The sequence below is a fragment of the Dasypus novemcinctus genome, chromosome 20, assembly GCF_030445035.2.
Source record: "Dasypus novemcinctus isolate mDasNov1 chromosome 20, mDasNov1.1.hap2, whole genome shotgun sequence".
NCBI classification, from domain to species: domain Eukaryota; kingdom Metazoa; phylum Chordata; class Mammalia; order Cingulata; family Dasypodidae; genus Dasypus; species Dasypus novemcinctus.
This window is the reverse complement of record NC_080692.1, coordinates 37,062,904-37,089,883: the sequence shown is the minus strand read 5'-3', so window position 1 is coordinate 37,089,883 and position 26,980 is coordinate 37,062,904. Positions and strand designations below refer to the sequence as shown.

The following is a 26,980-nucleotide window of genomic DNA, read 5'->3' as shown; positions in this document are numbered from 1 at the left end:
AGCCCCGGGACGCCCTTCTGACCCCCGCCGCCTCGCGCCCCAGGTGAGCGCGGGCACTCGCGGACGCGGCGGCTGTTTACCGTTCCAGGGTACCTGTGGCTTCCAGAGCGACGCTCTGGCCAAGGGGCTGGTACGGTTGTCCTCGCTGCTGTGAGGGACTGCGTGGTGATAAGAGGAGGGGGAGTCCCGCTAGAGAGCCCAGGAAAACTTGATTTCAGAGCTAGAGAAGGGCTGGCCCGAGAGAACCGCATTCCCACGACCAGACTAGGTTCTCTGCTTCCCCCCACCCCCAGCTGCGCTTTGGATGAGTCCATAAATACAGAAGTTAGAAAAGCGAATTACCTTGAGAAGATGCTTGTTTTCCTTTGGTTATTTGGTTTTCACCCAAGACTAAGTAGAAAGCATGAACCTTGATAAGTGTAGTCTATAGTCTTGGGAATGACTCATTATGAATGAAACCTTTCCTTAAATAATAATCATAATCATGATAAAGGTTTTTAGTGTGTCCAAATAGGTCTAAAAGACTGCAAGCGCCTAGAAAGCAATCACTTTTTGTTCCTACATACTTAGTACATTGCATTATGCAGCATAAGGAAGGGCCGGCCGAATGAGTCAGTGAATGCGTTAAATAACAGGATTTGGAGGCTAGGTTTTTTAAAAATCTTTTTTTTTTTTTAAGTTTCCCTTTAGTTACTTTATGTTTAGTGGAAAAAAAATCTCTGCAACTTTAAACTCTTAAATATCTGGGTTTAACGTTAGCTTTAAGAGTGATAAGAATTCAGAAGTTTTTGTCCTAATAAAGCACTGTCCACAGAAAAAGGGAACGCCAGCTTCTAGACCCAGCTGGCATATTTATGCGCAACAACACCAGAGCAAATGAGTTTTCTTAGATCCCAGATAATTCAGGTTATGAATTATTTTGAACAGCAGAAACTTGGGACCAGGTCATTTATTACAACAATTTACACATTTATCCTTGTCTTCTGTCTTTGTCAAATGAAACTTTTCACATTTTCAAGTGAGAAATAAAATGTTGAAGCACCTATGTCAGTTTCGTGTCTTCCTTTAAGTGATTTGTTTTTGAACATAACATAAGGCTGACACTAACCAGCTGCAACTTTATTAGGTTGTAAATGAAAAAAAAAGCCACACACAATTTCTCTTTCTGATGTGAAATTCCTATGTCTCTGAGGCCCTTTGGAAGTTATTGAAATATTTGGTTTAAAAATGCTTTTTTAAATCACATTCGATGGCTACTTTCATGGAGCAGCCATAAATCTGATAAATGATGACTTGGATTTTATACACATGGGACTGAATGGCTTTGTATGAAATAGCAAATTATTGTTTACTCAAGCTCCAGATATTTGCATGTTCTGTGTTTCAAAGAAGTGCTTGCCACAGGCTTTTCTCATCTAGAATTTATATGATGAATATATCTGGATATATTATGCGGCTGTGCTGCTTTCTGATGAAGCACTCGACCTTAAACATGAGGATTTTTTGGTAATGTATGCATATAAAATGACAAGGAAATCCTTTTATCTTTAGCCAAAAGTATGGGACTAGACAGATCGCAGATGGTAAAGCTTCTGGGGTTAGTAATATTACTGATTACTAAGAAAGTTTTCATTATGGGGGATGAAGCAAACAGTAGCAAATGTTAGTGTTGACCTTTTCATGCTTCCGAGGAAGCACTGGCGCTTTGGAAATCAGCAAATGCAAAATGTGTTAGGTAGAGGGTGAGGGCTTAAATGCAAAATGGAGAAAACAACTGCATGTTAACAACCTCTGTTAAAATACATTTTCAGAAGGATTTTCACTTCTTTCTTTCTCTTAGAAGCTCCTTTTTAAATCTGTAGGTGACGGAAAGCTGGTGGGAGCAGATGACGTGCGTAGATGATAGATCTGTGTTGTGAAAATACCTTTACAGACTAGAAAAATGGATGAAACAAAGACTGATGAGATTAAGTTTAATAAGAATGAAAGTGAATTCTTAGGTTTAGGTTTAAAATGTTGATCGCAGAAGTTCTGAAGGGGGAATCTGCAGTTGACATCAAAGATGTGAACCTTAATGAGAGTGACAGTGCCACAATATAGCCACAAGGCCCAGATAAAGGGTACCTCAGTGGACTTTTGCTGTGTCAGTTTGTCAGCTCACATCTTGAATAAAGGATTCAGTAGATGCCACTTTTCGAGAGATGCTAAAGTGGTGAGCCTCAGAGGAGAGTTCTGCATATAGCGAAAGGGAAGGTGAGGGCCCATAAAACAAAAACAAGAACATATGTACCTGTGACGAACACATGAAGATGCTGGGCCTCATTTCCCTAGAAAATAGAAGCTTAGGGCAGGGTGAAGGGTCCTATAGCTGCTAGGCTACTTGAAAGGTTCTGAGTGGGGGGGAAAAAAGTTGACGTATTTTGAATCCCGACAAATGTGTGGAGGTCATAGAGACAGATTAGAGCTCAGTATGAGAAAGGTAGTTCTAACTGGTGGTGGCTGGCTAAATGAAGCAGCCTTCAGAAGTAAGGAACCCCAGGTCTGGACAGTGGTAAATCAGATACAGCCTGTCCATCTGGGGGTACAGAAGGATTCCTGTAGTGGCTGGAGGATCCCATTTGTTGACTGCAAGCTGTTTCCAACTTTACCTTGCCATGGAACTAAGATTCTAAGTGTCATTCTTAAAGCACCCATCTATATAGACTGGGCTTATACTGGATATAATGTCATTTACCAAGTGTCAGGACAATGCCATAGACTAATTTGTGTGAAGTAAATCATAGAAAAGGAATTGGAACTCAGGCATGGCATTCATCTTTTGTGTGCCAGGGTATTGTGCCCAGAAAGATATGAAAATATAATCTGGATGCTATGTATCAATTCCTAGAACATGTGTATCAATCTTTTTTCCATCTTTATAAATTGATTTATATTTACATTTTCTATATGTGGAATCATACAATATATTTAGTTCATAGTAGTGTGATCATACAGTATTTGTCTTTTTGTGTCTGGGTTTGCTTGATCATGGCCATTAGGGTGAATCAGGATAAAATTTAACTTGGAAAAGCAAAATGCAATTGTGATACTCTGGGCTTGACTAATGTGAATGTCTCTTATGCTGCCCACATGAAAATACTCTCCCCATCATGTGTGTTTGTACATTGAATGTTTATAGACTCATGGTAAATGCATGTAATCATGTACTTGAAACATTTGTTATTAATTACTGCCAACACACAATGCCTTCGTAAAACAGTTCCTTGAGGAAGTAATTTACAAAATGCGATTGTGTGTAGTGAAAATGCAGGTTTTAGAACCAAACAGACTTAGCTTGTAGTCATGGTTCAGCCATTTTTTAGTTGCACAATTTACAGTTACTATACTCCTCTCACAGGGTAGTGGTGAAGAGCAAATGAGAAAATGTTGACAAAGTGAACGGTGGCTGGCATATGACAGATGTTTGACAAATATTAATTTCTTTTTCCAGTCACTCATGAATTCTCAAATCTCTTTTGTTTGAGGATTGTAGACTCAAGATTTGCAATGGTATGGTGAATCCAAAGGCTGGAACCAGAAAGATTTGCTCAGCTCTTTGGTTCTGACAGTAGTGAATTGTCTGCCGATACTCATCATGGCTAAAAGTGCAGAGGTCAAATTGGCGATATTTGGAAGAGCAGGAGTGGGCAAGTCAGGTAAGAGTTTTGTTGTGTGTATGTGTTTCTTGTTCCTGCCTTCTGTGATTGGACAGGGGTAGGGTTGGCAGTTCTCTTGCTCTTGTGTGATGCTCTTTTAGGTGAAGTATTTCTCTTTATCCAGAACATTTATATTTCAAATGATGAGCTTTGTATATCCTTTTCCCTGGTTATGGGAAAGCAGCTTTGCTGATAACGCATCAGGCAGTACTCACATCATAGGTCTTGGGATTCTCAGGGAGAATATTAAACGAAATCACTGAAGAAATCAGATTGTAGAAATTTTTAAAAAAACATGTTTCTCTTTTCCCTCTACCCTGTGAGATCTTGAGAAATGGATTTTGCATCTCACTTGTCTTGATAGTCTCAGCAACCAGCCACAATGTCAACCATGTACTGGGTTCCTAATAAATGTTTGTGGAATGAATACATCTCTACCAGAAGTGGATTTGCATTATTTCCCAAAACTTCTAAATTTGGAGAGGACTGATGAAAAGTTAGGACTGCATGACATAAAGCAAGACAGCTATTGAGGTGAATTTAAATGATCAAAATCTGGCTAACATCAATAATTCAGAGGCTTTTTCATTCACCATCTGTGAAAAGGTTTGTAGACCTTTAAGAGTGAAATGGGAGAAGTGAGCATGTACCTAATCCAATTTGAAAAACATACTTTAGGTCTTATGGTTAAAGATTGCTATGGTAGATGTTGCTGAAATATCAGGGTGACATGGATTGTCAAATAATGTTGCCTTGACCTCTTACTGGAGGGAAGAACACTAATTTATCTTGCAAAGCTTTTTGGTTGCCCGGAAAAGATCCAAACGTATCTGGTAGGGGGGTGTTTATAGAAGAAAGCCCCTTTGGGAAATGAACTGGATAACCCAGTACTACAGCTAATCCATGTAATCGTAAACAAACACACATTAGAACCTTTCAATTCTGTAATCCACCTTTCTTTCCTAACCTGGCACTCTGGTTAGATTTCAGCAATAATCTTCTCTCTTCTAAGTTTCTCCCCCTTTCTCTTTCTGTCTCTCTCTGTAATTTTTCAAGGCTACTCTTTTCTGCCATCACCCTTTTCTTCTACTTGCTGCTTGCTTTTTCTTCTGGCAGAAACCAAGCACAAGGCTAAGAAACTGCCAGCCTTTACAAGATTGAAGATAGTCAAATTCCTCCCCATTAATCTCCTGTGTTTCCTGATGGCGTGAGAATCTAATTTGTGAGTCTGGAGAATGAGGAAACTGTTCCAGTGAGTGGAGGATGGCAGGAAGGGCGTGTGTGGGAAGATCTGTGCTGCCCACACGAGCTCGTTGAAGGCCCTCGTTGAGGGAAGGGCAGGCTGGGGGCTGCTGCTGCTTATTCATTCATTCAGAACTTACCATCTGCAGCAAGGGGATGGGTTGTTGAACTGTGTACCATTTACCAAAATAAAGTCCACATGAATAAGAAGCTAGGCATAAAAACAAAAATCCATCCGAGAGAACAGCTTAACTGTGTGGATACCCATCTCTCGCCCATCTACATTATGTCTGACACACGGTGTGCCTCCTTTGATTCCAGGCAGATCTATCAGCCTAAGTGTAGATTCCAGTTTCCTTTGTCTTTCCCCAGGTTCTTTCAGTGATTGTGACAGTTATTCTTCCCAGTGTCTAATGGCTGTTTCTCCTTAAGCATTTCACTGCTCCATCTTTTCTTCAGGTCTATTGAGAGCGGACTTTGCCTTGCAGTCTTAGCTTTTCTGACCCTCCATCCGTTGCTGAGAACATGGTACTCTTCCATTGAGAGCCTGCTCCTGTAACTGCTTCTGCTGCGTGTCCCCGCCTATCAGCAACCAACAAATCTAATGAAGATTTTCCAGTTTTGATCTTCTAAGATCTTGTTTTACCATTTGGCACAGTTAACCACTTATTATTTCCAAAACTTCCTTCCTTCCCTAGCCTCTATGACATAACACTTCCTGGCTTGAACTCTACAGTCCATCACGCCTGATCAGCTGCCTTCATGTGCTGCTCTTTATCTGCCCACCTCTTAAAAATTGGGCCACACACTCTCCCTAGGTGATTCCTTCCTCCCAGAACAGGAGTTAACACCTGCACACCAAAGAGCAAACTCTGATATCCTTGGTCCTAATGCATGTAAAATTCAGCGATTGAGCTTGTTTACCAAGGTCCTTTCTAGCCCTAAAATTCTATGGCTCTCAGTTAGTGACTCTTCCATGGACAGGATTTTCTACTACCTTATATACCTGCCATTATTTGTATTTTTTTTTCATTTAGGTGAAAATTACAATAGACTACATGCTTTTAAACAATTGCCTTTTTGTCTGTCCTCTATACATAGTGTTTTCCTACTTCAACAATAGACTGTTTCCCCGAGCCCTTGTCACCACACTTGGCAATGATTAAGTAGTACCATTCTATGTATGCACAGAGACAATTCTGAGACCTTTTGCCATGGCTCAGTGAAAATAGCATAGGCTACTTCATATCTAGCAACTCTGTAAGCAGACTATAGCAATAACACATTTGTGTTTATTCTAAATCTTTATTAATATGGATAAACGCTATTTCTGCATGGTCATTGTGCCACATGTTCCCCTTTCTATTGTAGAGATGATATCAGTATTATAAGTCATTTGTTTTTGTAAGTCTGCAAGAAATTTTATTTGCTGGAACTCAGCTGTAGCTCCTCACTTACTGAGATGCCCCCAAGCATGGCTTATGAGTTTTTAAGGGGCTCAATCAGGTATGTCATCTGAGCTGTGGGTATTTTTCAGGAGTTACAATCTAATTTCTCTCCAAACATCCAGCTGGTTGAGTGTTCCTAAGAGTCAGATTGAGATCTTGGAAGGGTGGAAGCTGAGCATCTCTGAGCTGACTTGTGTCTGCGTGAATTTCTTCAGAGCCCTCAAGTCTTTCCTGCACCCTCTACTCTTTCCCACATTGAATGCCAAATGGAGTACATAGGGCCATATTGCCCATTTGCTAACATAGAGTGGTGCAGCTTAAAATCAAGATCATGACCTGGGTCTGGAGTCAAACACTAGATTTCATTCTCATGCCACCCTTTACTAGCTGTGTGGACTTGGCAACCTTGGGAAGTTTCCTCAACTCTAAAAGGGATAAAATAGTGCCTATTGCAAAGAGTTATTAAGACTCAGTGAGTTATTACAAGCAAGTTGCTTAGAATAGCACCTGCCACATGGTACATGCTCAAGGGTTAGCTTACATTATCATAACTTTTTGAGGTATGCTCCTTTTGTTTTGTAAGTTCTCTCATTAAAACCTACAAAGACATTTATGTTCAAGCAGGTATTTTGGTTTTCAGTAAAAGTGAAAAAGCTTATAAGGCAAAAACTGTAGATCCCTGTTCAGTACACCCTCCACGAGCATGCATGCTCTCTCTCTCTCGCCCCCTTGCTCTCTTGCTCTCTTGAATCCAAAGTCTGGTTTATGTCAACTGCAGCTTGACCACAGATGATCATCACAGTACATCTTGTGGCTTATATTCAGTCTTGGAAAAATGGCCAGAAATACGTGCATATTATCATTAAATCAACACCTTAAACTTGAAAATGCTTCCAGTATGTGGTAGGTGGCTTCCTAAACCCAGATAATAGGTAGACCTTCTATATTTAAAAGAGGATTTAACACTCGCCAGGACTTTTTGGTTGACAGGTTGACCACAGAAGTGTCAGCACAGGCACAATTTAAGAAGGTGCTAATGATTAAGGATCACTGATTTTAAAAATTGTCCTATGTGTGTGTGTAGGTGTGTGCATTGGCACTGAGTGGTATTGACATGGTCTGCTGTGTGTGGAGGGTTCTTCCTTCTACTCTTCCTTTGCTATTCTGTCATCAAGTGAGCTTGCTGACTTAGGGACATCATGGGGTTGCTGTGGGGATGCTTCTCCCCAGCCCACTCCATCTCCCCCCTCCCTGCAGGGTAACCATTTGCATTCCCTGGTTAAGGGTAAAACACTGATAACGTGACAGGTGGTGCATAGATTTCCTTACTTGTGTGCATCAGGCTCTGTTTTGACAGGCTCTGAGCAATTAAAGCAGTAAGGCCTGTCAGTAAACCTAGAATGCACATCGTATTTATGTAGGATAAACTAACACTTCCTGGATTCACATTATTAAAATTTATAATAAATGTGTGTGGGGGGCTGATAGAAAAAGGGCTTAAAATTTAAATTAGCCTCTCAGTTGATATTCTCATTTTAGAATGAGATGCCATGCACCATAGCTAAATATATTTCTTGAGAAGGCTAGTGTCAGAGTTAATTGAGTAATGCTATCCTCTAATTCAAAAGCCAATTGATGCACTCATCCATGAAGTGCGTAGACTCAAATTGCAGGGCTATAAATTGGGAACCAAATACAAACAAGATTGTGATTTTTCCCTTTCTCTTAAGAGAAGTGATTTATTTTTCCTCTTTTCTTGTTCTCATTTGCTTTCATTTTTTCATGCTCAATTATAAAAAGTTTTGAAAAGTTTTTTTTTTTTATCTTCAAGTTGGATAGGGACAATTCTTATTTTGAATGTGTCTTTTCCAATAAGCACACTGTATTAGTTGGCCAAAGGGGTACTGATGCCAAATTCCAGAAATGGGTTGGTTTTTATAAAGGCTTTTTATTTGGGGTAGTAGCTTACAGATACCAGGCCATAAAGCGTAAGTTACTTCCCTCACCAAAGTCTATTTTCATGTGTTGGAGCAAGATGGCTACCGATGTCTGCGAGGGTTCAGGCTTCCTGGGTTCCTCCCTTCCAGGGTCTTGCTTCTCTCTGGGTTCAGGGTTCCTTGCTTCCCAGGGCTCCAGCTTCATCATCAAACTCCAACATCAAAACTCTAACATTAAGAGCCCTTAACTCTGTCCTTTGCCATGCCTTTTATCTGTGAGTCCCCACCCACCAAAGGGAGGGGACTCAATGCCCTACTGGAACAAGAGGTTTACATAATTACTTAATCAAGTAAACCCATGAATCCAATATAATCTAATATGCCCAGAGGAAAAGGACAGTTTACAAATATAGTCCAATATTTCTTTTTGGAATTCATCAATAATATCAAACTGCTATATTCCACCCTCTGAATTCCAAAAAGACATTACAATATTTTTTAAAAAAACTTAAATCAGTTACAATACAAGTACTAAATCATATCACAACCAATTTAAAGAAATACAGTTTGTCTTGGGGCAAAGCCCTGTCTGCTATAGACTTCTGAAACTTATGAAACAATTCAGCTGCTTCTAATACACAAATGCACAGACAAAGGATGGACATTTTCATTACAATAAGGAGAAATTGAGAGGGAAACATGAGTCATGGGTCCTCTACAGTTCAGTAGACCTGCAGGGAATCCTCTGTTCAATTTCAAAGTCTGAGAGTCATTCTTAGGAAGATGGTTTTTTCTCCTTGGGGCCTTATGGGAACTCACCCTTTCCATAGGCTTGCCCAACAGCCATTTTCTTGGTCCCACCCTCATCAAGCATCTGGGTGTAGACCAAGCTCCAGATCTCTCCCTCAAAGAGTGTTAGGGTGATTACCAAATCTTAACCGATCTTTGGGTTAGAGTCTTAACCCCCCTCATACAGTGTTGTGAAGACAACATTCCCCCTAACCTTTGGCATACAGGCTCAACCCTCTCAGAGCAAGGAGTTGACCGCCTGGCCTTCCCTAACCTTTGGGGGACAGGTCCACCCCTCTTAGACATGTAGGGTGCTGACCTTAACCGCCCTAATCCTTGGGGAATGTGCTCCCCCCTCCCTTACCCCTGGGGCAGCTAAACTCTCCCAGAACATCTGACAGGAACATCCACCCTCTTCAATTGATGGGGCAAACTCACCCTCTCTTTATACATGGGTGGGGTTCCCCTCCTAGCCCAAGGTAAAGTCTTAATTCCAGATCTCAGTTTCCATGGTTTTCCTCTTGAAGCTCTTTCTCCTTCAATCTCTCCCTTACATCTCCCTTTTAGTCCAAGCTGACAGTGGTTTCGTTCATACAGCTCTCTCAAAAAGTCTGTTGGTTTAGGGTGCAGGAAGTAGAGGTCCAAGCCATCAGACAGTAAAACTTTCCACAAGTCTTTCCAACATAACTGCATCTTCAATACTGATTTATAAGTTCCAAGTTTTAAATCCTCCATGGGGCACTTTCTTCTAGGAGCTTGATTTCCAGAGGCTTGGAATTTCCATAATTAGTTTCTGTCCTTTTTGTCCCCAACAGTTCAGTCCTCAGCATATCTATCTCATCTAGCATTTTACTGTAAGCTGCAAGCAAAGTCAAGCCCCATTCTCCGGGTTTAGTCTGGAATTTTCTTCAGCTGAATACCCAGGCTCACCATTTTCAAATTCTGCCTTCCATAAAACACCAGGAGTTAATCTTGATAATTTCTCTGCAGCTGTAAAACATGGATTGCCTTTCCTCCAATTTCCAATAATAGTTTCATCATTTACTTCTAAGGCATCATAAAAAGTCTCTTTAGTATCCATATAGCTAACAACAGTCTCTTCAAAGCAATATAGGCCTTTTCTATCAAGCGTCTCACAATTCATCCAAAAAACACTCCTCATTTATAAAACCATTCCAGCATTTTGGTAATTGCAAAAGCACTTCCCTACTCCTCGGTACCAAATTCTGTATTAGTCAGCCAAAGGGTGCTGATGCAAAATCCCAGAAACAGGTTGGTTTTCATAAAGGGTATTTATTTGGGGTAGGAGCTTACAGATAACAGGTCATAAAGCATAAGTTACTTCCCTCACCAAAGTCTATTTTCAGATAGGCTTTGATGGCTGCTGATGTCTGCGAGGGTTCAGGCTTCCTGGGTTCCTCCCTTCCAGGGTCTTGCATCTCTCTGGGTTCAGGGTTCCTCACTTCCCAGGGTTCCAGCTTCATCATCAAACTCCAACATCAAAACTCCAACATTAAGAACTCTTAACTCTGTTCTTTGCCCTACTGGCACAAGAGGTTTACATAATTACTTAATTGAGTAAACCTATGGCTCCAATATAATTTAATAAGCCCAGAGGGAAAGATCAGTTTACAAACACAGTACAATATTTCTTTTTGGAATTCATCAATAATATCAAACTGCTACACACACAAAATATCTTTAACATATGTGTGTATTTGGCTAGAGTATGTTTTTGAGATCTCATATATATTAAATAAAAACAGCAATATTTTTAGTATCTTAGATAGTCAGTTTGCTTATGCTATAGACTTTTTGCCTTCTAGAACTTTTTCTCTACTGAAGTAGCTATACACCAGTTCTTCTATTTCCCATTTCCTTCAGACAGACCTAAAGGTGTAATATGATGCTTCTTATACTTTGTTTTCAAAATATTTCTGTTAGAGGAAGAGAATGATCCAGGAGATTTGGGGTATGTAAGCATCTTATTACAATCATGTAATTATTTAGCATGGTTTATTAACTATATAAAATTATCAACTATGTAAAATTTTATATTAATCTATAATATATCCATGTTTGCTTGAATATAAAAGTGATTTCCCCTCAAAATCAGTGACTAACATCGACTCTCAGCCAATTTATCTTGTGCCTTCAGTAATCCTGACGCTTCAGGGCCAGGCTGAGGACCCGCTGTGCACAGTTTTTTGGCTATGCATACAGCATGCAAAGGAACTCCGTCAACAGCCCAGGCCTCAGTTTTTACCTCTTTAAGGTCACAATCATATCTCCAAGGTCTTGGGCATTATTGGCCTAAGATTCTGTGACAGTAATGATAAGTTTCCTTTAAATTTATTTGTCTTGGGAAGAGAGGGGATTGATTGGATTTCAGGTGGATGCAGAACTTTCACTGTTCCTGGAAATGAGGGTGTGTGTGAGCATATGTGTGTGCGTATGTATGTGTGTGCATGTGTATGTGTATATGTCTGTGTGTGTTAGGAGAAGCCTGTGCTTAGTGGCTTTGAAATGGAAGGATTATCAGAAATAAGGTCCATTGGTTCCTATTACAGTAGCTGGTGAGAGAAATACTTGGTTTTGAAAGGAGTGGGCCAAAAGGAGAAAAGTGGCATTAAAACAAGTTTGGGTGGTTCTCGGGCTAGAAAAGTAGCCTTCCTGTTGTCATAAAATACGGTTCCTTGTGGCTTTCACGCCCTTAAATCTTACTTTACCTACAAAAATAGAAAATTGAAAAAAGGCAAACAGCCTAGATGAGTTTATTTTTCATTTGTTTCTACCACTCCAGAGGAATAAAAGAGTATTTTCAATTTCAGGTATATACCTGCCAATATGTATAAAAATCAGACCTCTATGCAAGTCGTAGGTCATTGCTGAATATTCTTCCATGTCCAGGTAGAAAATCAAAGGTGAGAGAAATTAGACAGAGAAAAGGAAAGGGAAGGGAAGAGAAAAGAAAAAGAGATCATCAAAATCAAAATGTGTTTATTTGTGGCTGGATAAATATTTTTTAAGTTGGCAGTGACCAATTCTTAGGTAAGGCTTTTTGCTTCAGAAAAATATGATTAGGGAGGAAACAGTACTGGAAAAAACCTAAATAAACAAATAAATAAAACCAAGAATTGTTTTTCAAAGTCAAAAGAACTATCTCTTTCTATTGGATATATTATTAAAATTCAGTTATTCAATTGTTCTTTAATTTTAATTGATGACTAATTTATTCATTGAAATACTCTTCCTGTTATTAAATATCAGCCATCCATCAGTTCCATTTTCATCCTGACTTGTTTTCTTGGCAACTGACAAGGATGCATTTTGAGGGAAGGGAGCGAAGAAAATTACAAGTAGTCCTTGTGATTTCCCTTTTTCATTCCTGGAGTTTCTCCAACGTATTGGTTTGGGGAAATCAGCCAAATTTCCAAGGTGGTACTGGCCTTACAGCCAAAATTCCAGTGCAAATGCATCTCTGTTGCCACAGCTGCCTTTGAAAATTGATGTGGCTTCGAAAAACAGCAATAATTTCTGTTAATTTCATTATAAGTGCGAGAAGTTATATTTGTAAAGGCAAGGCAGTCTGAAATAGTAGCTTCAACATGAATCAAATACTTAAAACTCATATCTATATGAGAGAAATGTGTGTGAGAGAGAGAACTTAACCAGGTCATCTTGTCTGTGCAAGAGCCAAGAATAGGATTCCAGCTCAGGATCGATGCAAGGCCCTGGCAGCTCTGCTAGCAAATGTTTTTATTTTTGTTATCATCCAATTTTCTCCACGTCCTTCTCGGACATACTTAAACACCTTCTGTTGGGAAATGACACCATCATTAGAGTTTTATAATATGAACCCAGTGAAACCTGATCAGTTTTGCTTTCATAAGTACTTCTAGTGATCAATGAATAACCACCATATGCAAAGTCTCCTGGGAGTACAAGTGTGTGGCCAGTCAGTCCAATAGAAATTCTCAGCAACCTGCATATATGAGAAAGTTCCCCTGTAATACAATATTCCCTTTCTTACAGCTTTGGATCAAGTATAAGGAAATCAGTGAATCATCTTCTGCTAAATAATACAGTTCTCGTATGTTTCATTGTGTCCTGGCAATATTGTCTAACACAAAAAGCACAAGACTGATTGAAAGGATTGAGGAATTAAATATCACCTTCATTGCATCCATTTCTTTTTTTTATTCATCTGCCAAAAAACACATTAATTGGCTTTTGCTTTTCTTAAAACAGACATACAGGTAGAATAAATAAAATTATACCTTGGAAGTTACTTTGAAAAAGTAAATGTGGGATACAAATGTGGTCTTAGTATTAAGGTACTCTTGTTATTATTGAAATCCACCTAGTTCTTCTACCCTGTTCCTTAACATTTGAGTTTGAAGCAGCAGTATGTGATTTCTCTGACTACCCATCACTGGACTCACCTCAGCAGTTGGCTGTTACTGTACCTCCACTGAGCACATAGCAGGGAGGTACATTAAAGATTATCTGGAAGTTGTAATTTCTATGCATTATCAATTTGTGGTGGTTTGAAGCTTGTATATATCCCAGAAAAACATGTTCTTAACGTTCATCCATTCCTGTGAGTATGAACTCATTTTAAGTAGGACCTTGTTTTTTTTTGCTTTCTTTCTTTTAATTTAAAAAATTTTTTTCTTCTTTATTTTCTTTTAATGTTACATTAAAAAAATGAGGTCCCCATATACTCGCCACCCTATCTATCCCTCCCCTCCCACATCAACAATCTCTTCCATCATCACGGCACATCCACTGCACCTAATGAATACATTCTGGAGCACCATTGTACCACATGGACAGTGGTCCACATTGTAGTCCACACTCTCCCCCAGTCCACCCAGTACGCAAAGGCAGAACACACAACACCCAGAACACAGCACCACCCAGGACAACTCTAAATCCTGAAAATGCCCCCACACCATAACTCTTCTTCTGTCTCCCTACCATCAGCAGCCTCTGTGGCCACTCTCTACACATCACTACTATACTTTTTTCCCTTACTAATCACAATAGTTCCCCAGCAGAACACCAGTAAGTCCACTCTAATCCATACTCTATTCCTCCATCCTGGGGACCGTGGGATGGTTATATCCAGTCCCCTCTACATCAAAAGGGGCTTAGATTCCACATGGATGATGGATGCAATTCCCCTGCTTGCAGCTGGTGTGGTGGTTGACCCTCTTCACCTTCCTGTCAGCTGGCCAGGGTAAGTCCAACAAACCAGAGGGTAGGAGCCGCAAGTCTGCTGAGGCCCAGGGCCTGGCCATCACATGGACAGTCTGGAGATTCAGGTCTCCTGAGTATATACCACCCGAAACGCCAACCACAGGTCCAATAAAAGTAACAGAAGAGGCATGTGTAGGAAGGTCATATCTGAGTCCAACTTCATCACACTCAGGAACACGAACTCCAGAGTAGGGCCAACTGACATGGCCCTGAACTCCAGAGGCATCTGCCATGACCATAGAATCTGTGGGTCTCTGCAGCCCTCAGGAGAACCAGCACCTGGGTTTCCATCTAACTTGGCTCTCTCTGGTACCCTTCTGAGGTGTGTGTAAGCGCCACCCGTCTGATGACCTCCCAACTCTTTTTTGGAGACTCATAGCCATATAAACTCACTTGTCCTTTCCATTTCCCCCTTTTATCCAAAGTAAAAAAGCAGTTTTTAACACCTGATATTATATGTAGGCTGAGATATTCTGCCGGTCTGAGTTGACCCCTTTATTCAAGGTCTTTTTGTAGTTACATCATCAGGTGGTGCTTGGTAGTAATCCCTCGGCTCCAGGGAGGCTCATCCCTGGGAGTCATGTCCCATGCTGGGGGGAAGGCAATGCATCTACATGCTGAGTTTCGCTTAGAGAGTGGCCACATTTGAGCAACATGGAGGCTCTCAGGAGGTAACTCTTAGGCACCCCGCAGCTCTAGGCCTACTTTATATTTCAGGCACACAGGCTCATAATTGGAGCCATCAGTATCAAGGGCTCATCATTGGACCATCCATCTTTGTTGGTCTTTGCCATTGGATTTGGAGGATTGTTGCTGTTCCATTGGGAAATGTGATAGAGCGCCACTGGCCAGGAACTCAGCACTCTTTCAGCTGTAGGACCTTTTTTTGAGGTTACCTAAGGTAAGATGTATCCTAATCCGATTACTGGAGTTCTTTATAAGAGAATGAAATTCAGAGAAAGGAAAGTACATGGAAGCAAGAAACTGAAATAAAACCCAGGAGAGAAGGGAGAGACCAGCCGATGCCACCATGTGCCTTGCCATGTGGCAGAGGAGCCAAGGATCCCCGGGAGCTGGTCTTCATGAAGAAAGCATTGCCTTGATGATACCTTAATTTGGGCATTTTCCCAGCCTCAAAAACTTGAGCAAATAAGTTGTCATTGTTTGATATGATCCATTTCATGGTTTTTGTTTTGAGCAGCCTAGGAAACTGAAGGAGAATTTGCCATTTAAGATATGTGCAATGAACAGACATCAGGTTCAATTTTTTTAAAGAATCAGTATATAAGGAGGTCAAAAAGAGGAGGAGAGTTTACGAAAATGATGTCTTAGGCTTATGCCTAATTGAAGGAGGAAACATTGTAGGTTATAGAATCTTTGATGGTCAAATCTTATCCCTATTAAAAATTAAAGCTTGAAAAACATTTTAAGATTTTTATAGACAGATTTCTCAAATTATATATGTGAGTGTGTGTGTGTGTGCCTGTGCATGTCTATCCCTGATCATCTTAAGAGTATGCTTTTATTCCCTAGAAATAAAGGAATTAACTAAGTAGACACTATCCCTGCACTGATTAGCGCATTCTAGGTGAAGAGACAGGCAGTAAACAAATAAATATGTGTATTTTAAGTAGTGATGTGTGTTATAAAAGAGAGAAAGCTTGGCAGTGGATCAGAGAGTGATGGTGGAGGGTGAGGGGCACTGTTTTCACTGAGGTGCTCAGCAAAGGCTTCTCGAAGGAGGTAGCATTTGAGCAATGCAGGAATGGGAGGATTACACCATGGGGTTATTTGGGCGAGGAGGACAAGGCCAGGGGTCCATCCCTGAGGCTGGAAAATCTGGGGGTTCAAAAATCAGCTAGAAGGTCAATGCAGCTAGACAGCAGTGAAAAAAGGCAAGACGGTTAGAAAGGATGGCCAGACAGGTGGGCAGAGATCTCTTCTTGTTAGTCTAATTAAAGTGTGAGCTTGAGAAATTTAGGTCATTGTTCCAGTTCTCATTTGTTATTCTGGGCTCTACTAAATGGATGTGCAGAGACACTGTTCTCCTCTACGTTGACTATACTTGTGTGTTTCTGTGCCCTCGGATTGGTCTCAATGATCTATTTGTTTATTTTTTTGCCAGTGCCACTCTGTCTTTTTGTTGTTGTTGTTAGGAGGTACTGGGGATTGAACCCAGAACCTTGTACATGGGAAGCAGGTACTCAAACACTGAGCTACACCCGCTCCCCTTCACACTGTCTTGATTACTGTAGCTTTATAGTAAGTCTTGAAGTGGGCTAGTGTCAGTACTCTGACTGTTAATTTTCTTCAAAATTGTGTTTCGTCTTTTTTAAATTTTTTGCCTTTCCATATAAACTTTAGAATCAGTTTGTTGATATCCACAGAGTAACTGGCTGGGATTTTGAGGGAGATTGTTATTGCCTTGAGTCTATAGGTCAAATTGGGAAGAACTGCTATTTTAACAACACTGAGTCTTCCAATCTATGAGAAAGGACTTTCTTCATTTATTTAGAGCTTCTTTGATTTTTTCACAAGAGTTTTACAGTTTTCTTCATCTAATTCTTATACGTATTTTGTTAAATGTATACCCCTCCCCTCTCTTCTCCCTTTTTTGGTGCTAATGTAAATGGTGTTGTGTCTCACATTGTTCTGTGATGATATTAAGGAAAGCAATTGACTCTGCAACCTTGAGATAATGGCTTATTCTGGGAGTTTTTTGTTGATTCCTTGGGATTTTTTACAAAGACAGTCATGTCATCTGCGAACAAAGTTACATTTCTTCCTTTCCAATGAGTTTTGATAGATTGTGTCCTTCAAGGAATTGGTCCATTTCATGTTAAGTTTTCGAATTTGTGGACATGGAGTTGTTCATCATATTCCTTTATAATCCTTTCAATGTCCACGGAATAAGTGGTAAAGGCCCCTCTTTTATTTATGATATTATTGATCTTGGTTAAGTTGGCTGGAGGTTTATTAGTTTTATTGACCTTTATAAATAACCCGTTTTTTGTTCCATTGATTTTCTCTACTCCTGTTTCCAATTTTATTGATTTCTACTCTAATTTTTATTATTTCTTCTCTTCTGCTTACTCTGGATTTAATTCGTTCTTTTTCTTCTCACTTCCTGAGATGACGGCTTAAATTATTGATTTTAAATCTTTCTCTTTTCAACTGCATGCATTCAATGCTATAACTTTCCCTGTCAGCACTGCTTTCACTGCATCCCACAAATTTTGGTAAGTTGTATTTTCATTTTCATTTAGTTAAAATATTTTTAAATTTCTCTGGAGACTTCTCCTTGATGCATGTGTTGTTCAGAAGTGTTGCTTAATCTCCAAATATTTTTTCAATTTTCCAACTACTTTTCTGTTATTGATTTCTAGTTTAATTCCATGTGATCTAAGAGCATACTTTATATGATTTCTATTCTTTTAAATTTGTTAAGGTATATTTTATGGAACAGAATATTTTCTGTATTGGTAACTGTTCCATTTGAGCTTGAGAAGAATGTGCATTCTGTTGCTGGAAGAAATATTCCGAAAACATTAATTAGCTCATTTGATGGATGGTGCTATTCAGTTCAACTATATATTTACTGATTTTCTGTCTGCTGAATCTGCCAGTAGAGCAGTACTGAAGTCTCCAACTATTAGAGTGGATTCATCTGTTTCTCCTTCAATTCTATTAGTTTTTGTCCCAAATATTCGGATGCTCTCTTATTAGTCATACACACATTAATTATACCTTATAGAAAATGATCCATTTATCATTATATTTCCCCTCTTTATCCCTGATAATTTTCCTTGTTCTGAAGTCTGCTTTGTCTGAAATTAATGTAGCTATGTTAGCTTTCTTCTGATTAGTGTTAACATGGTATATCTTTCTCTATCACTTTATTTTTAATATATTAGTATCTTTATATTTAAAGTGGGTTTTTAGACAACATATACTTTGTTCTTGTTTTTTCTATCCACTCTGACAGGCTCTTTAATTTCACTGGTGTATTTAGACTATCAATTTATGGGTTTAAAGTGATTATTGATATAGTTGGATTATTATCTATCATCTTCGTAATCTTCTCTTATTATTTGTCCTATAGCCCTTTTCTAACTCCTCTGATTTTAACTGAGCATTTTATATTATTCTTTTGACTCTCCTCTTTTAGCATATCATTTATTAAAACTTTTTAGTGGTTGTACTGGAGTTTGCAATATACATTTACAACTTGTCTAAGTCTACTTTCAAATACCACTATATTGTTTCATGTGTAATGTAGGTACCTTGTAACAGAGTATTCTCAATTCCCCACCCCAATTCCTTATAATATTGCTCTAATTCATTTTACTTTTCTTGCAGCTATTATTATTGCTATTGTTATTTTGAACAAGTTGTTATCTGCTAAGATCAGTTAAGGGTAAGAAAAATAAATAAAAATAAAATATTTTCTTTTGACTTCTCTTATTCCTTCTTTAATGTTCCTTTCTTTTTGCTAATCCAAGTTTCGGACCTATGTCATTTTCTTCTGAGAACTTCTTTTAACAATTTTTTGGAAGACAGGTCTCTGGCCACAAATTTCCTCAATTTTTGTTTGTCTAAGAAAGGCTTTATTTCTCCTAGATTAATGTTTGTTGTTATTGTTGTTGTTCTTGACAACACTTTAATATTTCACTCTACTCTCTTTTTGCTTGCATGGCTTTGGAAAAAAGTATGATGAAATTCTTAATGCTGTTACTCTCTATATAAGGTGTTTTTACTCTGGCTGTTTTTTTTTTTTTTTTTTTTGGTAAGATTTTCTCTTTGATGGTATACTGAGATATAGAAATTTGACATTTATCCTGCTTAGAGTTCTTTGAGCTTCCAGGGCTTGTGGTTTGGTGTCTGTCAATAAGTTTGGAGAATTCTCAGCCATTATGACTTCAGTTTTTTTTTCACTTTTCTCTTTTTCACTCCTTCTGGCATTCCCATTACATGTATGTTACAGTATTTTGTAACATCCCACAGTTCTGAGATAATTTGTTCCTTTTTTATTTTTTTCTCTTTTGGTTTGGGAATTCCTATTGGCATACCTTCAATCTTACTGATTCTTTCCTCAGTCGTGTCTGGTCTGCTGATGAGCCCCTTCCAGGACACTCTTCATTTTTATTACATCGTGCTTGATTTATAACATTTGCTTTTGATTCTTTCTTAGAGTTTCCATCTCTCTTCTTATATTTCCAATTTCTTCTTGCATATTATCCACTTTTTCCATTAGAACCCTTGACATATTAATCATGGTTATTTAAAATTACCAGTTTGATAATTTCAACATTTCTGCCATATATGAGTCTGGTTCTGATGCTTGCCTTGTCTGTTCAGACTGTGTTTTTGCCTATTAGCATGCTGTATTATCAGCCAAAGGGGTACTGATGCAAAGTACCAGAAACCTGTTGGCTTTTATAAAGTGTGCTTTTCGGAGTAGAAGCTTACAGTTATCAGGTCATAAAGCATAAGTTACTTCCCTCACCAAAGTCTGTTGCCACGTGTTGGAGCAAGATGGCTGCCAACATCTGCAAGTGTTCAAGCTTCCTGGGTTCCTGTCTTCTTGGGGCTTGTTTCTCTCTGGGCTCAGCTACTCTGTTATCTCCACAAGGCCAACTGTAGACTATCAGGCAAATAGCTCGTCTCTCTTCCTGGGGTCTCTGCCATGTCTAATGGAACCTTCTCTTCTTCCTCATGTATCTGCTTCTCTGTGTGTTTACTTTCCAGGCTCCAGGATCAAAAACTCTCACCTCCCTTCTCTGCGGAGCCATTTCTTCGTGCGTTCCCACCCACCAAGGTGGTGGGGACTCAACGTCCTACTGATGTGTCTCAATCAAAACCTTAATCATTATCTAATCAAGTACAAGTGAAACCTCTGAATCCAATATAATCTAATATGCCCAGAAGAACAAACCAGTTTACAAACATAATCCAGTATCTATTTTTGGTATTCATAAACAATATCAAACTGCTATGTGCGCTTTCTAACTTTCTGTCCAATGCTGGACACGATATATCAGTAAAAGGGCATATAAGCATTTGGTGTAAGGTTTTTAATTTATTTGGGCAGGCGTTAGGCTGTGTTTATTTGTTATAGCTGTGGTGTGGGAGGCTGAAATTTCCACTAGTGTCCTTATTCTCGTGTCCCCTATTGTCTTACTGTTTCCCTGGAGTCTCCTTCTTAAATAGGGCCTCAGTCTGGCAGTTCTTTCAGCTGCAATCCCGTTAAGCAGCAGCTGTACTGATGTGGTGGTAAGGTTGTGGGGGGAGGAAAACATCCCATAATCCTATGATTTGGTCTCAGTCTTTAGTGAGCCTGTGTCCTTGGGTGCTGGCTGAGACCTTCACAAGTGCTTCCCAGGTCACCCACCCCTCTTAGGTGAGACAGGAAGGCTAGAGGAGGCTGGAGTTGGGGGTCCCCTCTCCTACACTACTCAACTCAGGTAAAATAGTTTCACCTGAAGGCAGGCTGATGTTAAGGCTCACAGAGCCTCCGGGCTTATTTCAAAATGGTGACTTTTCCTGTTCCCCTCTAAGAAGCATGAAGTGATTTTTTCCCTGAGAACCTGGTAGGGCTCCTGGAGAGAAAAATTCCCAGAAGTGTGGGTGCCCCTATAAATCTGTGTCCCAGGAGATTGTTTTTCCTTTCAAGCTAGTCCACACTCAGTCTCCAGTGATTAATGATCATACCAGGCTCCAGCAGTGGCTTCTGCTCTGGTAAGCCACACTTCTCTGTCTTCTCCCATCCCTCTAGTTTTGGGATGGCAGTATGCCTTGGGACTTTAAAAGCGTTATTGATTTTCCGTCTTTTCCACTTTTTTATTTGTTTGTTTGAGGTTGGGTTGATAACTTCTAAGCTCTTTACATGTCACACAGAACCTTAAAGTCATTCCTACATTAACTGAACTCTGTTGTGCTTTTCCAAAACTTGTGGTTTTTTCATTCTAGTCTGTCAAATAAATATCCACCTCACTTACTCATTTTGCTTTCTAATGTGCACCAGTCTTAATACCAGATAGTTAAATCTTTTCAAATTTTGCCTGAATTAAGTGTTTTAAAAATAATAAAAATAGCAAAACTAAATGAGGGCTTAAAGCCCTTTTCTATATGAAAACAGTGCATTTTATTTTTTTAAACTTTGGGGACATCCTTTTGCATTGCTAGTAAACATATACTTTTGTTAAGTTCAAATTATTTTTTGAGTACTGAAAAGTGAGCTTTCACAATAAGTGAAAAAAAATCACTTATTCAAAAGAAAATGAAGGATGAGGATAACCCTACATACTGCTTCAAGGTGAGCTGCTGCCTAACATGTAGGAACTTGCCTTGGAGTCTGAGGTGGACTCCCACTTCCCCCGATGATTTCAAAGGTGATCTCGGATCTCTTTTTTTTTAGGTATAAATTGAGCAAAATGTTGCTGTGAGCATTCAGTAAGCTAAAGCTCAGGGAAAAAAAGATCTTTGTAAATTCTGAAGGGTTTTGTAGATGGATAGGCTTATCATAAGTAACACTGCCCCAGGGCTCCTGCTCAGTTCTCCAGGACAATTTTCAGCATCTCTTTGTAATTTTCACATGGCGGCTCCTTTTTTGCTGATAGTGTCCACTATTTAACACATAAGTGTTTTGTTGTTCTTGTTTTATCTTGTTTAAATTTTTCCCAATATGGTCCAAGCCTGAGCTCTAAGGATTATCTCAAAAGTCTTTTTAAGTGCCCACTGAGAGTATTTTGCACCACAGGCTAAACCAATGTATTTAGGAAGGTGTGCCCAGAATTCTGTCAGAGCTGTCATATGTAGAGCATTTTACCCATCAGTCTTTGAGAGGGAGAAAAGTGGGACCAGTGCCTGTGATGAGTCATGGCCCGTCCCAATGCCATGACACTTCAACTATGACTCCGGGAGGTGCTGTGCCCTCCTTGACCTCTGATGACAGAGGCCACGTGCTTTCTAGATGCCCTGGAACTGCTGGTCTGGTGCCCTGCATGCAGTACAGGATTCATGCCCACTCAAAAGGGCAGTGCAGGGCCCATTGCTGTTCATCTTTCTATCCTCAGATAGATGGATTTTAAAACCAAAATGATGTGTATTGCCTAAGAGCAGAGGACTCTGAAAATATTCTGTTCTGAAACAGAGCTTTGCCATTATTAGCTACTGACCTTGGGCAAATTACATAGCTTTTCTATACCTATGTTTCCTTACCTCCAAAATGAGAACAATACCGGCTCCTTAGTATGGTTTATTGAAGTAAATGAGTTAGGATATTTAAGTGCTGAAAAGTACCTGCTCTGTAAGTAAATTCTCTATATGTGTTTGCCATTAGTAGTGGGAGTAAGGCACAATATTGGCAAAAATTTGGGGGGAAAAGCCTGGTAAAGGAAATGTCTGCATTTGTCTTGAAATTGAAATAAACTTTCTGTTCAAAGAACCGTGAATGACCTATGAGATTTCCAGAAATTTCGGCACTGCTTTGCAACACAGCATTGGAAAAGATTCCAATAGTTATCTAGTCTAAGCCTCCTTCTGATGCTTAAATCTTCTCTTTTTTATGGAAAAAATGGTTTCTTTGACAGCACTTGAATATATTTAGTGGTGGGGAATTTAACAAGACTGGAAGTTGACCCTGGGTAACTCTTTCTGTGACCATTTCAGCCTTGGATGACTCTTCTTTGATACTAAAAGCTTTTCTATAGCTTCTACTCATTGATTTAAAATTTAACCCCTTGGAGTTATATAGAACATGCTAAATTCCTCCTCATTCTGAAAGAGCTTCACGTATTTGAAGATGATGAACATGCCCTGATCCATTGCCAAGTCTTTTCTTCCATAGTCAAGTTGTTCATAGTTACTTCATTTACCCCACAGAGATAGTGGGGTTTAGCTCTCGTTGAATCATAGGGTTTTCTACTTCTTTCTGATTTACCACCATTATCCATGCTGTTTCACTCTACTCATGTGCTCCACAAAATGTGGGACCTGGAAATCAGTGCAAACATTTCAGATACGGGATGCCAAAACAGAGCAGAGCTCAACTGTGGTCTTGTTTCTAGATGCTTTGTGTCTGCTAAGGTATCTTAAGGTCACTGTTGCTTTCAGAGTAAGAGTGGACAGAGTGTTGACTTATGGAGAGTTTACTGCAAATGAAGCCTTTTTTTTTTTTTTTAATATATGCTTCATTAAGCTACGTCTTCCCAAATGTACCTCTGACCAGTGTGTATATGTAGAACTTTCTATTCCCCCACTTAAATAGTGTTTTGTTAGATTGAATCTATTCTTCTAGCATGCCAGGAGCCCTTTGGATCTGGTATATGTATTATCCTTCTCTACTTTCTGTGATCTAGAAATATGATGGTATTAGCACATTTTATATCCTTGGTTCTCTCATTGGATCATAGGATTTTCTACTTTGTGATTTAGCTCATTGAACAAGCAATTGCTTGACAAGTAATTTAACACAGCTTGTTAAGGAGAACACAGGTCATTTGGCCTCTTTTAGAAACACTGACACCATATCACATTGGTTCCGTGCTCATTAAATAATTTCTGTTCAGAGATTTGCCATGTAAAGGGGTGAGCTGGGATGAAGCCTTGCAGTTATTAGCCCTTATTTAATAATATTTAAATGGTATTTAACATCTTATTTCTGTATCACATGCTTTTCTTAGGACACAAGGTACATTGCTATATAAAGTGTATAAACAGTGACCAGCATTTGTTGGTCCAAACTTCTGTTCTATCCAGAAACTCATTCCAAGATATGTGTTTATGCTTCTGTATTAAGATGGCTGAATTTATGTGATTTGGGACTGCTGTTACAAATCAGATCTAAATTTTGGAAAAGGGTTTTCTTCATTGGATTATACCAGTGGATATCAAAATGTTAGCATGCCTGAGAATCAATCCCCTAGCAGACTTGGGAACATGGAGTCTAGGGTTTCTAGACTCCACCCTGAGAGGTTCTAATTCCTGATGAAGCCAGGTAATTTGCTTTTTGTAACGAGTTCCCAGGTGAGGCTGATGCTGCTAGTTGGAAAGCAATAATCTGAGAACCATTGTGTTAAGTTTGCTAAGCATTCCGTTTCCACTTGACATAGGTGCTTTTCACCTGCAAAAAAATTCACGTCGCTTTTTGTGAGCTGTAGGTTGTATAAGTTCAGGGTCGGACACTGTTGCAGTTCCTGGAGACACAGTGATATATAAAATAAACAAGGCCTCTGCCCTCATAAAGCTAACATTCTAGTGGGAGAAGACAGACTAAATGAGCCAAAAATACTTTGTGGGTCAGAGCACACATGAGGCTTTTTTGTGGTTTCTTAAGTCCTGAATTTTTCAGGCACATTACAGTAGAGTAAATTTTGTTCAAAAAATATGTCTCAAAAACCGTGACATACTGAGTTTGCTTTTAAGCTGATATTTTGAGCCATTTGCCAACAGTGGGATGGGTTTGGCTATAGTGGTGCATTTCTGAGGGGTAAACGTATAATCTAAGACCCTGATACCAAATTTTCTACTAAGGAAAGCTAAGTACACTGGCTAGGAATTGAACCTATGCCTTTGAGCTTATTAACACGAAGCTCAATTTAGTCAAATTAAGGCTTACAGGGAATCAAATTAAAGTAAAATAGTTGTTCTCTCCCCAACATTTGGAAAAAATGATTTTAAATTGCTCTTTGACAGTGGCATTTATAAAACTTGTATAATGGTAGTGTAGAAAGAGCTGCAGTGTTGAGAAAAGTTCATAAGTTTCCACTGCTTTGGGTAGAAAGATAACATCTTTTTCTCAATGATACATTTCCTGTTTTTTAATATTTCTTAGAGTCCTCTCCTGTTTTATGCCATTGGGCAGGAATTTAAGAGGAGAAGCCAAAAATTAAAAAGTCAGAATAAAATATCAATGAATATTTATCTGTCTGAAAAGTAATTGACCTCTTTTTGCATTAAGAATCCCATAAATTCCAACTGAACCCAAAAACTGAGCCAGTTTCCTAGTCAGTTGGCAACACATATTGACTTGGATGTTTTAAAGGAAGACTCAATGACACATGGTTAGTATGAATAATGGTTATCTGTTTCAATGCCTGGGACATTTTTTCCATTCAAATATTTTATATCCCAAATATATTTTTTCTAGGAATATTCCAAAAGAGGTGAAAGAGCGCCCAGTAAATATATATTTTATATCCTCAAGTCCCAAAATTTTATCAATTTAGAAATATTTATGAAATTCCTATGATGTTTCCAACTCTTCCATCCTCTCCTCCATCCTCCAACCTTATGTTCAATGAAATGCCAATATTTGTGAGGAAAGTCCAAAGACTACATACGATTGCCCTTGATATGAAGAAGTGTTTTTGTTGAACAAATATGACTTGCAATTGGAAATCTGCTAGCGACAGGTTGTGTTTCAACAGGATTGCTTTTTTTTAAATTAGAGAGTTTGTAGGTTTACAGAAATATTATGCAGAAAACACAGAGAATATCTAGACTCCCCTCTTATTAATGCCTTGTGTTAGTGTGATACGTCTGTTACAATTGATGAAAGAATATTATTATTGTGCTCTTAACAATAGTCCTTGGATTTACATTAGGGTTCACTGTATTGTACTTATGTTGTTTCTTTTAAAATTTTTATTCTAGTATCATATATACAACCTAAAATTTCCCCTTTTAGCCACATTCAAATATATATTTAGGTGCTATTAATTATGTTCACAATGTCGTGCTACCATCACCACCATTCATTACCAAAACTTTTTGAAAGATTGGCATTTTTTTCCATTTAAAAAATTTATTCAAGTATATCACCCATACATAAACAAACATAAACAATAAGTGAATAGTACAAGTTGTGAATTCACAAAACAAGCATACATAACATCATACAGCACTCATACCTCATCCGACCACTAATACCTTACATTCTTACATTGTTGTGAAACATGTTTAACAAGAGCAGCCTCAAAATATTACTACTAACCAAAGTATCTTACATTGGTGTATTTTCCCCCAATCCACCCTATTATTATCATTCATATATGAACATACATAAACAATAAGTGTATAGTTAAAGTCGTGAAACTAAAAAGCAAACATGCATAACATCATACAGGGGTCCCATACATCAACCCAAATCTTGAAATAATTTCAGAGATACAAGATGTTTTAAAAATAGTACAGGGAGTTCCCATATACCCTTCCTTCACTCATCTTCCCCCAATCTGGCATATTATGTAGCCATACATAACCATAGAATATTATCAAAACCAGGAGACAAACATGGATACAGTATTCTAAATTCTAAGATCTGACTAAGCTACAGATCTTAGGATGATTTATGATTTTTTACTCAATTTAGGGTCAAGGCCCTTTGGAAGAGACAAATGGTTACAGAAGAGGGCCTTCAAAAATGGATAGATTTTAAAAGAATCTCATATTTTTTTATGTAGCATTTTGTGTGATCTATGTATCTTAAAAATAAAGAATATATTTTAAAAACACTAAAAAAATGGATATAGCTTGTCATGAGTTTCCAGAAGGTTAAATTTGATAAGCTGTTTATTATTAGGAATTCAGATCTTGAGGTCTA

General features: G+C 38.8%; 2 protein-coding genes across 3 annotated transcripts in view; one reads left to right on the top strand and one right to left on the bottom strand.

The window, feature by feature from the left end:
- The window catches only part of PTPRO (protein tyrosine phosphatase receptor type O), a 329,014-nt gene extending 328,739 nt beyond the window's left edge, over positions 1 to 275 (bottom strand). Inside the window, exon 1 of one of the 2 annotated variants that reach the window (XM_071210181.1) lies at positions 94 to 275. The gene's annotated coding sequence lies outside the window, so the exon portion shown is untranslated. The remainder of the gene's footprint in view (positions 1 to 93) is intronic. The other variant, XM_071210182.1, reaches the window with a different exon arrangement.
- The window catches only part of RERG (RAS like estrogen regulated growth inhibitor), a 133,113-nt gene that overhangs the window by 346 nt on the left and 105,787 nt on the right, over positions 1 to 26,980 (top strand). The window contains exon 2 of the mRNA XM_004460310.5: positions 3,533 to 3,695. Coding sequence (XP_004460367.1) covers positions 3,635 to 3,695 — 61 coding nt within the window. The 5' untranslated portion in view covers positions 3,533 to 3,634. The remainder of the gene's footprint in view (positions 1 to 3,532; positions 3,696 to 26,980) is intronic.